At 40.7% G+C, this 15230-nt stretch overlaps 1 protein-coding gene across 1 annotated transcript in view; it reads left to right on the top strand.

Annotated features, from left to right (window-relative positions):
- CTNNA3 (catenin alpha 3) overlaps window positions 1–15230 on the top strand; it is a 544761-nt gene that overhangs the window by 368341 nt on the left and 161190 nt on the right. The window contains exon 11 of the mRNA XM_035137674.3: window positions 7130–7286. Within this exon, the coding sequence (XP_034993565.3) occupies window positions 7130–7286 (157 nt within the window). The remainder of the gene's footprint in view (window positions 1–7129; window positions 7287–15230) is intronic.

Below are 15230 nucleotides of genomic sequence, written 5' to 3'. Positions count from 1 at the left end.
GTTGTGTTGCTTTTATTTGAATACCACAAAAAGATGCAAAATGTTCATTTGAATATCTTGCACAGACTGCACGTACCTTTATCATTAAATGCTTGATTTTCTTCAGCACAATATGAAGGGGCAATTGTGTAACATTGCAAATGCAAAACAGGAAAGAGATGTGCAGCCTCAATTGATATATGTTTACTCAGAAGTAAATCCCACTGAATTAAATGGGATTATAGGATTACAGTAAGGGTTATAGGATTGTGGTATAAGGAAATGCATTTCAGGCATATCATTCCAGGAGACAATACTAGGATTGATAGTTAAAAGAGAGGTGTTTATTGACTAAAAATAAATAGGTTATTGGATTGTTTACTGAATATCAATATAAAGAAGGAGATGCACAAGGTGGTGTTCCAGGCAATAATAAGATCTGCATTATGAAGGCTTTGGTTCTGTGAACACTAGGGAATTAGCCCCACTGAACACAATGACATGCATTTTTTTGAGTAAACATTTGTAGGATTGCACAGTAATGCAGAAGTTGATAAGCCAAATGCTCATGGTGTATTTTAGGCTGAAACAGCCAATACAGGACTGAACCTGACTCCAGGGTCACAGCTGTGGAATTCCGGTTCCAAGAGCATCATAAGCAACTCCTGCAAACTCCTAGTCAGCCCTGGGCTAACAGTTGTGCCTTTGTCTTCATTGCATATGTATCTCTCAAGTGGGATATTGAATGTGATGAACCAAGATTGCCCTAGGCAAATTATATAACATATACTAGCAAGCTACCATAGCCTGTCCTTTCACTTTATGTGCAAGTAGGTTGCTAAATTGTTCACCAAGGAAATATGAAATGTTTTTTTAAATAAGGAGTTTTGTGTACAGGTTGGCTCAGGAGCCCCACAGTCCGTTATTTCAAAACCAGTTAAGTGGATCAAGAATGCAAGTGTTTTGGAAATCTCCTCCTGACGCTACAGGGAAAATAGCATTTTTCATTTCTCTCCCACCCCCCTCCACCCACTCTCACTCTCTCTTTCTTTATTTGCAAACAAATTTCTAGATTTCTAGAATATGGATTCCAGTGTTTCCCTGAAAAAGCCCAAGCTCTCCAAACCTCTTCCAAAAGTCACTCATTATTTCACAACAACCTTGTTGTGTGCTGTTGCCCCTCACTCAAGAGTGTATGGATCAGTGTGGTCTCCCTAAAAGTCTTGGTAACCCACTGCTGCTCCATGATCTATCATTTGCAAGTCACTCTAGTGCATAGATGGGGAACTTGTGGCCCTCCAGATGTTGCTAGACTACTCATCCATATGCTGTTCTGGCTGGGAGTTGGAGTTCAACAGCACTTGGAGGGCCAAACATTCCTCATCCCTGCTCTAGCGCAATGCTAAACACAAGTTAGTTCTGTCTGGTTGTGACTTAAGTAGCTTTGTATCCTTGTAGCCAATCTAGCCCTAGCATCTTGTTCTCACAGTGGCCAGCCAGATGCCTATGTGAAACCCATGCCTAGTAGCTGTTATTCAGAGGCATACTGCCTCCAACAGTGGAGGCAGCACAGCCATTATGGCCAGTAGCCAGTTTCTGGCAGACGCCTTCTGTTTGAGATGATTGCAGGACAGGCTGAAACAAATTTTATCCCACTGTGCAGATGCTGCACTGGGGAAAGAAACTAGTACTATACACTGTTCAAGGCTTGGAAGCCTTACAGGAGTGAGGATAGGAGGGGCTACCAATTCTAGTGACATGCCTTGATAGAGCTGGACAGGGTGAAGCAATACATGAAGGCATATAGCTCAGCTGCTTAAAGCATGGTACTGTTAATGCCAAGGTTGCAAGATTGATCCCCGTATGGGACAACGGCATATTCTTGCATTGCAGGAGGTTGGACTGGATGATCCTCATGGTCCCTTCCAATTCTACAGTTCTATGATCTTTCTAAGAACTGGTATCTGGTTGGTGCAGCAAGTGATGTTGCTAGTGAGAAGGAAGGTGCCATTTAAACTTGACTTGTTTAAGGGAAAACAGGAAACAAAAAATTGCTTTTTAATTCTCTTACCAAAAGAAGCAGCAGAGAGCTCATGCTATGATTATTTAAAGTAGAGATGGGGAACCTGTACTCCCCTAAATATTGTTGAACTCCATATCCTGTCAGCAACATGCAACATGGCCAATGGATAGGGATGATGAGAGCTGAGGCCAAGTAACATATGTAGGGCAACAGGATGCGCGCACGCGCACGCACACACACACTTTACAACTTTATCAGTGAACAAGGATTTAAGCCTAAATTTGCCTGATCCAAATCTGATGCATCCTCCACATTTCCTTAATGGAATGTCATGTTATTTCTGAAAAATTAGAACAGAAAACTGTGTCAGAAAAGGTACCTGGGCATTTTATTCCTTGGCAGTATTGTTCCTAAAGGGACTACTCTGCTTTGCTACCTGGCATAACCATAAATGTAAGAAATAATTCAGCCATTTTGAGCAAGCAGCATGTTTCTCTTCATATAAATTGTAACTGGAGGCAATTTCATGTTATGTTATTATAAATGCTGAGAAACTGAAACACACTTCAGATGTAATTTGACCCAAAGTGCACAGAGAGATAGAATAGCATCAGTTACCTCTCTTGGCCAGAGTCCATTCCTACCTCCTAAAGTGTGAGCAACAAGCATTTCCTTTCCATGGAAACAAAGCATTGTGACAAGTTTCACCCCCAGCTTCATATCCTTATATATTTATTTTGTTTAAAGGAGAACCAGAGTGATGTAATTGTTAAAGGGTAAGACATGGACCCGTGAGACCAGGGTCCACATTCCTATTCAGCCATGAAGCTCACGGGGGGATTGGGGGCCTGTCACCAGCTCCGAAAGTAACCTACCCCATAGGGTTGCTGTGAAGATAAATAAGGAAAGAGGGAGTGTCATGTTTTCCACCTTGGGTTCCTTGGGGGGAAAGTGGGATATGAACGTAATAAATAAGTAAGAGTGTTTCTGAACCACATTGGGTTGTATTCAATGTAGTGCTAAGGCGAATGCTTTGTCATTACAAGGATTTCTCCTGGTGCAACAGAATGTTCTCCCCCCTCTCCTCCCCCAAATTGTTTCTAGGTTTCCCCCCAACCCTCTTGAGCAGATTTGGGGCTGGTGCAGAAGGTTCTCCCCCTCTCCTCCCCACACTCCCCTAAATTGTTTCTAGGTTTCCTCCCAGGTTTGGGGCTGGTGCAGGGCACACATGGGGAGTGAAGAGAGGGGGAAATCCCCTTGCGCTGGTGCAGACAGTTAGTTGACATTAATGTTAAAAAATTCTTAAGAGGTGTACAGAAATACAACATGAAAACAGGAACACATTTATCATAAAAACAAATGTACAACATAAACCCAGTAAAACAGCATTTTAATTAACATTATAATTATGCATTAAATTATTCTTTTTAAAAAAACAACAACAACAATGTACTGCTGTATTCAGTGTCCTCCCAGGAGCAGGTTCTCATGCAGTGCAAGCCCTGCAATAGGAAAGAGTGGCAGAAAAGTATTCTGCATCTCGCCCTTTGGATTTCAGCCCTCAGTTTTAGGGGTTTGCTTCGTTTTTTGTTTTTAATCTTCAGAGAAACCACTTTAATGAAAACTAAAAGAAGTGGATTGCATTAGGTCTGATGAAGAGACAGGTTGCCTGTACCTGTTTTAATTATGAAAAAGGTGTGTTGGCCCAGGGACATATTTAATTTGAAGGGGGAGATAGATGGTGGCTAAGGCTGGCATTAGCTTGCAGTGTTCTTCTGTACCTGCCATGCCTACTATGATGCATTTTTCAAAGTGTGTATAGAATGTCAAAGACAAATTTCTACCAGGTGGATACGCTAAGTATGTGTCTCTGTAAGGATGCCCCCCTAATAATATCTTAAATCTTCTGGTTTGACGTTTTGCTGCAAAGAACCATATTAGATTGCTTTCAGCAGCACTGGTGCATTGTACTGGAAGTTTAAATCGCCTCTTCAGAGATATCACCCTAGTGTTTTTGTTTAAGGGGCTTCAGTGACAGTGGAATTATTTCAAAGAGTGAAATGCTGAACTGGCAAAAACAAAGGATGCTATTCTATTAGTTAATGCTTATATAACTTTGAATTATTCATATGCTAAGATGAAAAAATAACATTTATTTACATGGTGCAGGACTGCAGTGTATGAGCACAATTTAGCCCTTAATTAGGAAGCTAAACAATAAAAATGAGTTTTGTTTTCATTATTGAATTGACTCCATATAAAGAGGACACAAACCAAGTAGAGTTTGGATTTTACATTGGCCTCAAAACTGCCTTCCATGAGGCTGAGATGCAAAACTATCTGGCAATGTAAGACAGAGGGAATGGGGAAAGCATGGCAATTCGTATCCCTTTATGCCATATGGTCAATTTATGCCTCTCTTTGTCCAGGGGCTGTATACCCCTGAATCCTGTTTGGGTCAGACACTGGAGGGGTCTTGCCTTTGTGTCTTAAGAACATTCCAGGGGCACCTGGAAAAGAATATGCTGGGACAAACACATGCATTGCAGGAGGTTGGACTAGATGACCCTTGGAACCCTTCCAACTCTGAAATTTTATGATTTTAGGATTCTAACTGGCATTGCAAACACATCAGGCAGCAAAGTGAAATTGAACAATTCTATGAAGACTTACAACACCTTCTAGAAATGACACCAAATAAGAATGTTCTTCTCATTATAGGGGATTGGAATGCTAAAGTAGGGAATCAAGAGAAAAAAAGAACAACTGGCAAGTTTGGCCTTGGAGTTCAAAATGAAGCAGGGCAAAGGCTAATAGAGTTCTGTCAAGAGAACAAGCTGGTCATCACAAACACTCTTTTCCAACAACACAAGAGACGACTCTACACATGGATATCACCAGATGGGCAGCATCAAAACCAGATTGATTATATTATCTGCAGTCAAAGATGGAGAAGCTCTATACAGTCAGCAAAAACAAGACCTGTTCAATTTCACTTTCTTCAGCACTGGTAGCATAAACTTGGATTACTGTGATGTTAAAAGATCTGCCTTGGATTCGTATCGAGATCATTCTATCATTTTTGAGATTACATCCCAGTACAGCTTTTGCCACTCTTTGTTGACTATGCGGGTCACTCCTTTTCTTTTACGGGATTCTTGCCCACAGTAGTAGATATGATAGTCATCCAAAATGAATTCGCCCATTCCCGTCCATATTAGTTCACTGATGCCCAGGATGTCAATATTTATTCTTGCCATCTCATTTTTGACCACGTCTAGCTTACCAAGGTTCATGGTTCTTACATTCCAGGTTCCTATGCAATATTTTTCTTTATAGCATTGGACTTTCCTTTCGCTTCCAGGCATATCCGCAACTGAGCGACCTTTCAGCTTTGGCCCAGCGGCTTCATCAGCTCTGAATCTACTTGTACTTGTCCTCCGCTCTTCCTCAGTAGCATGTTGGACGCCTTCCGACCTGAGGGGCTCATCTTCCAGCGTCATAACTTTTATATGCCTGTTGTCTTTGTCCATGGAGTTTTCTTAGCAGGGATACCGGAGTGGCTTGCCAGTTCCTTCTCCAGGTGGATCACATTTAGTCAAAACTCTCCACTATGATCTGTCCATCTTGGGTCGCCCTTCACGGCATAGCATAGCTTCTCTGAATTATTCAAGCCCCTTCGCCATGACAAGGCAGTGATCCATGAAGGAGAAGGATATTTTAGCTGCCTTCAAATCTCAGGCTTTCCCAACACTTGGAGTACCTTCTTTTATATATTCAGGGCCATATGAGATTTCTTTTTGTGTTATATATTTGGTTAATAATGCGAATCATAAATGCCTGTGTAATGCAGAATATGGTTTAGTAGCTTTTAATTTTTGACCATTTTTCTTTATTATTTGTTCTGTTTGTCAAAGCCAGCTTTAGTATGAAAAAAACAAACCTCTATTAGAAACGCAAGATTTACCTTCAAACCTAATAGCTTTTTGAAACTGATTTAGATTTCTGTGTTTTAATGAACCGTTAACTTGAAAAGTATCTGAATAATGGATATTCCCTAAAAGAAAATGTCTTTGTTTTGAGGACTGATGTCTTGGTATATTTTAAAGCTGGAAGCAATTTAATGCAATGAAGATTCAGGGAGCTTTCCTTACTCAACAAGAAAACATTTCTACATAGAATTTTTAAAAAGATGTGCAAAACTACATGTTTGATTTAGCTGTTACATTTAACTTTCCACCCTTTGCTTAGGTCATGCCTCATGTTGGCACGTAATGTGTCTATGTCATACGATTTATGAATTGAAAATACAGTACCCTACCTCCCCCTTTTAAAATTGGACTTATAAAACAAGGATGGTTTCCAGTATGATCCCAGTCTTTATTTATCACTTCTCTTAAAATTATTAGGTATTATTTTATTCTTTAAAAGATAGCCATTACAGGTACCCTGACCTAATTAAAATTTTGTAATTATTTTTATCTGTGCCTGCTCTACAGGAAGTATCTGGTGCTCAGAGGCTCTGTTGACACCAAACAGACTATTCATCTTCTTAAAATTATTTAAATAATTGACTCTTCCACATACAAATAAAAACCACAAGTGTTTTCTTGCAGTCAGTTTGAAGATTTGAAGGTGAAACAGAAAGCAGGGGGACAAGTTAGTAGCCTGAAAGCCTAATATGTGCATGAACTACAAATTTCTTAGGCTGAGCTGTATAGGACAAGGCAGAATGGTTTGGGCCCCTTTTGTCACCTGACTGCTGCTGACCTAGTAGCTGCAACACCCCTTTCTGGCCATGCATGATGGTGGCGCTGCAAAAGATGAGCAGCTAAGTATCCCTGGTCCCCTGACCATCTACCATGGTCGTGAGTGCAAAGGATATGATGCTTGTGTCTATCTGTTAGTCTTCCGTTTGAGACCCTCTGACACTGTTTCCTGTCTCACTGTAACATAATTTAAAACCATCAGGAAGGTTAGCATATGCACAATATTGCTATGCGGTGTGAAAACTGAGGTGCCAGTGTTTGTGTTGTAGAGCCTGGAAAACTGAAACGTAGTTAAATACTTTTCTGCCTGATTTTAGGGTATTTTACAAAGAAAAGTGTGCATTTTCTTTTCCTGTAGGTTATCAACGCTGCTTTAGCTCTTGCGGCCAAACCCAAAAGCCAGGTGGTGAGGAACAACATGGAAATGTATAAAAACACATGGGAGAACCACATACATGTGCTCACTGAAGCTGTGGATGACATTACAAGCATTGATGACTTTCTTGCTGTATCAGGTGTGCTGCTTTTGATTTCATCTTTTCCCTTTGAGATACCTTTCCCTTTCCCTCTTTTTTTTTAATGATTATCTGAGAAACGACACAATCCCTTAGGAAGCTGCATTATATCATCCAGCCTCCAGTATCTAGCCAGGTGTGAAATTAGTGTGAGGGAAAGTGAATATGAAGACAGAGGAATGCAATTGCTGCCAGACCCTGTAGGAGTTTGCAAAAGACAGCAGAGGCTCGTTGCTCCCTTCACCTCATCCTCTGCTACAGCAAAAACACTGTATAGCTTGAAGCATGCAACCCACCAGTGGGATAGCCTTCAATGAAAATTAGTAGCATTTCTAGGCAGGCTTTGAAAGGTTCACATTTTACTCCTACTAAGATAAAAAGCTAATTAGTGGACCCAACTCACACTTGGGTTTTCAGGGGAAAGTAATTATAATTGTATGTGACTGAAAAGATGTTCTGAAATGCTTACTTGGCCATAAGGCACATCTAGCAGCAAAGGGGTGTAGCATGTTTCACAAACATCAATAGAAACTGCTGAAATAATATCTAAGAACAGCAAGGTTGAGAAGAAACCATTAATATTCAGGACAAATTCAGGGAGTCAAGACACTCCAGCCAATTTGGGAATTAATGGCTGGGTTCACCCATGGCTTCCCATGTCAATTACACACTTCATGGTGCTCAGGAGCACCAACCCCTGGGCTTAGCGCTGTGAATCGAATCTTCAATGTGAACTTGGGCCATAGCTGCCAAGTTTTCCCTTTTCTCACGAGGAAGCCTATTCAGCATAAGGGAATTTCCCTTAAAAAAAGGGATAACTTGGCAGCTATGACTTGGGCACATAAATGCCCACATGAGATCCCATTTGTGGGATCTTTCACAGTCATAAAAAGATGTTGAATGATGCCATGTTTAAGGAAGGGTTGTGTGTCATGGTTGGGAAATCAAACAGATACAAGTTGGTAGAAATATTTCAGTTCTCACTGAAGCCTTTTTAGAACCATTGTCATTTCTGACATCAGATTCAAAAATGGCTTTGAATTTTGGACCTCTTTTTTCCTTGTGGATTTGTTGTTTGTCCTTCAGCACAGATTTGTCTTTGAAAAAAGCTGTTTGTACAATCTGAGCTGGCTTCTAATTATCAGGTGTGCTAGGCTTGTGTAGCTGTCAGATGTTGGTGGGTGGGTGGGGGGGTTGTGTGTGGAAGCTCTGTGTGTGAAGTCTGGTATATGCTCTGGAGAGGATTGATATATTTGAATGCCAGAAAGATTTTCCCTTGTCCTATGTCAATGACTAGTAACCCTGGGAATGTCCCCCATTCCTCACTATTTTATTCTATCTATCTATCTATCTATCTATCTATCTATCTATCTATCTATCATCTATCTATCCATCTAATGGGCTAATATGATTGCTTTGAGTATCTTGCTTACTCTGTCTAGCATCTTAAACTTTATCAGATCTTAACCTTTCTGATAAAGGGGCATTGTTTATTTTCTACATCAAAACTTCAGTTGCCTACAGTTAGAGACAATTGTGGGTTATATGACATTTGTACCCCACTTATATCAGTTGGTCCTTAAGCTGTTTTAATTGCTGATAAACTGATCTGTATCAGAAATGGACATGTTTTCCAAAATGTACAAAGGATTTGGCAGTTGCATAAAAAGGCACACTGCTAATGTTGAGATCATTGGTGATCCATGTCACAATTGCCCCACTCTTCTCATTGTCACTGTAAAAATCAAGAAAGCCAGGCTAGATTGCCTCCATCACAGAAAAGTAACACATTACTTGGAAGTATTTTATTTGTCCAAATTCCTAAGATTTTTTTAAAGCAATTTTTGTGCCCTAATACTTTCTGTTATGCTGGCTGTTTTTCTTTGTCTTCAATAATTTTTATTTATTTTTATTTCTCCCATTTTTGAATCAGACAATATTCTCAGAAGTATTTTGCTTGTACAGTATGGGCTTGCATATTTTAAATGGTGGAAAATATTGTGGTGAATATACCCTGTTTCAGCTATTGTTGCCAGATTTTCTTGGGATGAGTCTCTTGTGGCATTATTTTCTGTTTTTACCCCCTAATTCCTTGTGTTTTATGTTTTCTGCATAATCTATCACTGCTATTCTTCCTTCATATTTAACTAGAAACCCTTGGTGGCATTCTGTTGTAACTGTGTTGACTTTGGGAAGCCAGTTTTTGAACAAGTCTTCCTTGTACCATTCATCATTAAACCCAATTAAATATTGTGAGGTTCACCATTCCCACAATCAGTCACAGACAGATTTGAGAGGGGTTGAAAATTTAAAAAGAAAAGAAATCTATGACCAGTATGGTGCAGAGAGGCCTGCCATTTGTTCCATACTTTGCTGCAAAAACTGCTCTGCTCTTGGGTTTGAAATCATTCTAGCGTAGCTGTCAAGCACTCCTTTTCACACCAGCTTAGAGTATTCACCATTGTTTGTAATGTTATGAACCATGAGGGGAGACACTCCTCCCTTCTAAACTCAATAAATAAATGAATGCTAAAATCTGGCTAATATCTGGGATAGGAAGGGGGGAAATAAAAGCTGCAGGACTGTGCCAGGCAACGAATGCTTGGGTTAGCTTATGCAAATCAGCCTAGCTGGGCTAGCTAAGTGCAGAGACATTGAAGGTAAAGGTAAAGGACCCCTGGACGATTAAGTCCAGTGAAAGACGACTATGGGGTGCAGCGCTCATCTCGCTTCAGGAGAGGGAGCCTGTGTTTGTCCACAGACAGCTTTCCGGGTCATGTGGCCAGAATGACCAAACCGCTTCTGGTGCAGTGGAGACATTGAGTGACAATGGGGAACCATTAAGAGCCATTGGCAGTGCAAAAGAACTGTCCACCTCCACCCACCCCCTCACATTTTGGATTAGAGGTATACTGGTGTCAGAAGGGAAATAGACAGCTAAGTGATGGGCTGTAATGGAGTACAGATAAAGAGACATGACTGACAACCATGAGAGAAACAGAAGGAGTTTTGTGGCACGTACGGTATTTCCTCAATGCCAGATCCTTCCGAAGATCTTGCTTATATATTTATACTGAGCACCCTTTTGCAGATGCGAAAGCTTTAAATACAAGCTAGGATGCTCTGGATTCTGTAAAGGGTACTGTATTGGATTCTACACTCTGTATGCTGATGCTGTGTGCATTGCATTTCGGATTGCTAACATTTCTGCCAGTCATATGGGGCACCTCAAGACTAGGGAAAAGAAGTAATTGCCACTTCATCCCCTTTAGCCTCTTCAGATACCTCTTGGGTCCCTATTAGTTTTCAAAGGCTATGCGCAACAGCACCTCTTGTATATTGAACTGGCATTAGATTTGTAGAGATAAATGGGTCATAAAGCCACCTTTGTGTCTCCTATTCCTTGAATATTATTTACCAGCAGCAAAAAAAGAGGCCTTTATATGGAGTTTGGCTTTATGGTTTTATCTATAGTTACCGGTATCTAGCATTAAGTTGCAACTGGTTGAACAATAAATAAATGTATAATTAAAAGAGTTTACCAGCAATGGTGTTTGTGTGTGTGTGTGTGTGTGTGTGTGTGTGTGTGTACAGCCTGCACATGCACACACACATGCTATGGTATATTTTGAAATACTTCCTAAATTTAACAAATATACTGTGCCAAATTCACATTTTTTAAAGAGAGATATGCATATTAGTTTTGGAAAATGTATTCTAAAATAGTGTTCACTAGAAATGTATTGAGTGTAAATTCACTCTATCAGTCACCTTCAGTGGTGGTTTTCTGCAGTCTTTCTTCAGCAATTAAGGAGGGGAAGCTAACTGGCTCTCTTATTCATCTTGTAATAATAATAATAATAATAATAATAATAATAATAATAATAATAATAATAATAATTTATTTATACCCCGCCCATCTGGCCGGTTCCCCCAGCCACTTGTATTGAGTCTGATTCTGCTTTATTTTCTCAAAGAATGGCTCAACCTTTTAATGGTATTTCTGCAGAAAGCCCTCTCATTTTAGTGAGCAGCTGTGATGTTTCGTTAACTGTGCTCGCCCTGCTTTGAGCTAATTGTGATGAAATGCAACTACAAATTATCCAAATTGTCTTAAGGCACCCAGTAACTTGACTTGTGTGAAGCAACAAATGAGAAACAGCAACCATTCAGTTCCGGGTAACACAAATTTATGGGGCCTAGGAAGAGCACGAAGATATGCTGGTTTGGCTAAAAATTCCACACCATTTGTCACACCATGTGACTTGCTTCTTCCTGTTGGACAACAGGAGGGAGCTCCATTTTCAGGTTACTCTAAGCAACCCCCTGTTAATAGTGAACTCAAGTGGCAGAGTCAAACTAGATCAACTGAGAAACAAGGGGGATGAACAGGAGAGATCTGACCTTTGCAGAAGTACAAGAAAATATTTCAAAAATAAAATCTAAGGGCTCACCCCCCCCCCGCCTCCCAATGAAATAATTCAATGAGGACCAAGAATACTCAGTAGCCACTAAATGTTGAGCGTTAGTAGGGAGGAACAGAGGCATACTCAGGTTCCCTTGTATCCTTTGCAAGGATCTATACTGGTGCCTCCAAAGCCATGGAAGTCAACAACCAAACTGGCAGGCGAGATAGGGCACCTGTGCCAGAAGCATGTCTCACTGGTGCTCCTAGTTGGAGGAGGAAGGTTTGATTTTTCCAGGTGTTGCAAGCAGTGCCAGAGAGCCCAGTCGAACCTTGGCCTGTCCATCCTCATTAGGGGCAAAGAGCAACCCGTCTTCCCCCACTTCCCTTTCCGGTTCTTTCACCCCTTCACTTCAACAGGGCAAGTTGCCCAGAGCAGTGCAGTGCCAGCGCCTGGCAGCGCCACATTCCAAGTTCCTTCTTTCTCCTCCTCCTCTCACGCTGCTGCTGCAGTGCAGGTAGTTAAGCTGCCTTATTGTTAGAGAGAGGGGGTGGGTGGGTGGGAATGTGTCAGTGGCTGCTATTACTTCAAAGATGGCTGCACTGAAGACAAGCACTGCTGCCTCCTCCTGCTGCTACCTGGGGTGGGGAGCTGACAGGAGCAATGATCTATAGGGAAGCCCTGGCCTCTGGCCAGGTTGGGGGCAGTTAAACCTGAAGGAGTGGGGGGGGTGTGTGGATTCACACACCCCTTTTGCCCGCAGACACATTGACAAGCGGCATGATTTTCACACACACACACACACACACACACACACACACACACACACACACACCGAGCCTGCCTGCACCCTTGGCAGGGGCCAACCTCTCTAATGGCTTGGAAGGTCCCTGATGAGGAATAGAAAATGGGGGGTTAGAATGGAAGAGAACATGGCTGTCTAGCTGCAACAGGAATGATTCTATTAGGAAGTGAGTACACACTGAAACCCTTTTTTTTCAGGCCCCACCTTCTAAAGCTTACAATAAGTGGCCATCCATAAATTGTTGGATTCTAAATCCCATCAGGCTTGCTGACTGGAGTTGATGGAAGCCTGAGTTGGAGTCCAACAACACATGGAGGGCAACAGGTTCCCAACACTTGCTTTAGGTTATTTCCCTGCACTTGACCTCCGAAGAGAAGAGAAATAAACATCAGTGCACCTCGGTAGTGCTAATGTTGAACTTTTACTGTATACAACATTCTTTCCCCACTCAACACTATATTTGCATGCCTTGATAGCAAGATGTCCAAATACTATTGCACATCCATCCCAGTTAATGAAGCATCCTATTTTTGGTTTGGCTTTCATTTAAGAATTGGAGAGCATGGTTTGTGCTGAAATTATGAATAATTGCGTCACCAGAGACCTTTAACTGTTCCAGCTGAGTGTACTTATCCATTTTCTTCAAGACTCTTCTTGTCCAGAATCTCTTTACCAAAATTGGATATAACCAGCAGCAATATTCACAGATTTTTTTTATCCTGGAAAAGGCTCCAGGTATCAATACAAAATAAGAACCTTAGAGCAAGTTTTAGTTTTGTTCTAAACAAGCCCCTATGGGAGCAAATTTTGAAAAGGCCTATTTTTCCAGTAGTTTAAGACAGTTTGGAGTTCTGTGCAGCTCCTGATCTCCATCTTGCCCACTCCTAATGTTTTTACAAAAGTTGAAGCCTTCTGCTGAAAGTACTTAATTAAAATACTCACTTTGTGTTCCTTTAAAACATCTGTTTTTGCTTGTCAGATAGAGAGCTGTTTTGCACATATTGTGCAAAATATGCTTTTCGTATGTTCAAAATGTCCTCCCTTCATATTTTGGCAATGGAACATACTTAAGGGCCTTTAATGACTAGTGGAGACTAGCTGCTTGAATTTGTGATATACCATCTCTGCTTGGGTAGGGGCTGAAGGAAACAATTGTGCATTTTAAGTTTCTAGGTTTTGTTCTAGCTTCCAAGCATGAGATTTGTGATTCCTTAAATTGTTTGTTATTGCTTTGGGGAGCTGATTGAATTCTGAAGACAAGCCCTCTCTGTCTGGTTGTAGGTATGGTCCCCTCTGCTCAACGTGTATATTTGTAAAAAAACAGACACTACAAAAATAATGTGAGTCTTTGCCTTACAAGGGAACTGGCTCCATAAAAAGCTGTCCTTGAAATAACCTATCACTTGAGGAAATGCAGAATGAAAAACAATATGAACAGTTTAAAAGTCTTCTATGACAAGTAATAAATAGTACGGCTCTGATGATTTGAAAGAAACATGCTGTGGGTGAGGACTTAAGAATACAAAATGGGCCTTACGCTAATAGTGATATTTTTGCCCAGAGAGGGCATCAAGTGTTTTATTGTTATCTAGCACATTTGTACATTTCCTCTGTAAACAACAGTCAGGAAATTGAACTAGGTGAACCATTTGTCTGACTCTGCAATGTTGCTTTTACACTGTGATTCAACCTATAATTAAAATTAAACCTAATTTATGCTATGTAGTGTTTATCCACTAGGGCTGACATTGATTATTTTCCTACAGAGGTTCATTTTCTAACAGTACTTAGAAAAATGTTTGTTTCCTTTTGTTTTGTTTATTGTACCAAATTTTTTGACGTAGTAAAATAATCATAATTAATAGAAGGGAGCAAGGCCTAAGCAACTTCCATGGGTGGTAGAGGTACAGATTTGTAAAACAGGTCCCCTCCCCCATAGTATATGCATTTTTGTGCACACTTTCCCTTAACATACATGCATAGCTGTCTGGTTTTCCCTTTTCTCGCGAGGAAGCCTATTGAGCATAAGGGAATTTCCCTTAAAAAAGGGAGAACTTGACAGCTATGCATACATGTTTTGAACACATTTTTGGTTAAAGAACTATATTTCAAGATTTGGAGGGCAGTGAATTTCTAAGATAGCTGCAATTTGCATTTTGATTTAGTAAGTGCAAATTCCAGAGGTTTGCATTAAAATGCTAAACAATCCCAATTTCTTCCACATCCCTACTTGCTGTTGTTTTAACCTTGGTCACATTTGCTGGTCCACTAATAATATTTTTCATGGAGTTTGAAATATGTGTGAGCACCTTCCATGGATAAAGCTCTTGAGAGCTTTGCATAGTTGTAACCTTTGGCCATGATTTCTTGGTGCAAGCAGCTTCAGGTTTAATCTAACAATTGCTTCCCCTGTCGGTTCCACTACTTGAACTACCTCAAGATCCTTTCTCCTTGACTGCCCTCCAGTGACAGTTGCTGTCTTCTTTTTGCTGCTTCCTGCCATCATTCTGGGCAAATGCACTTTGTTAGAGTCACTGCAAGTAGGAATGCCTTTACAAACAATTATCCCTAATATTCTAGTTAACTATTAGGCCTTTTTTATTTTTGAAGTCAGCAGCAATAGGGCTCAATGGAGTGGCACAACCAGCACCACGTCCAAAGCCCCAGTGGTCATAACTGGAAAGGTCAGAAGATGAGATGCAGGATATGCCCTTTTCTGTGCCAGTGAAGCGT

The sequence above is a fragment of the Zootoca vivipara genome, chromosome 5 (assembly GCF_965207765.1).
Source record: "Zootoca vivipara chromosome 5, rZooViv2.hap1.1, whole genome shotgun sequence".
In the NCBI taxonomy this organism is placed as follows: domain Eukaryota; kingdom Metazoa; phylum Chordata; class Lepidosauria; order Squamata; family Lacertidae; genus Zootoca; species Zootoca vivipara.
This window is presented reverse-complemented; position numbering and strand designations above follow the sequence as displayed.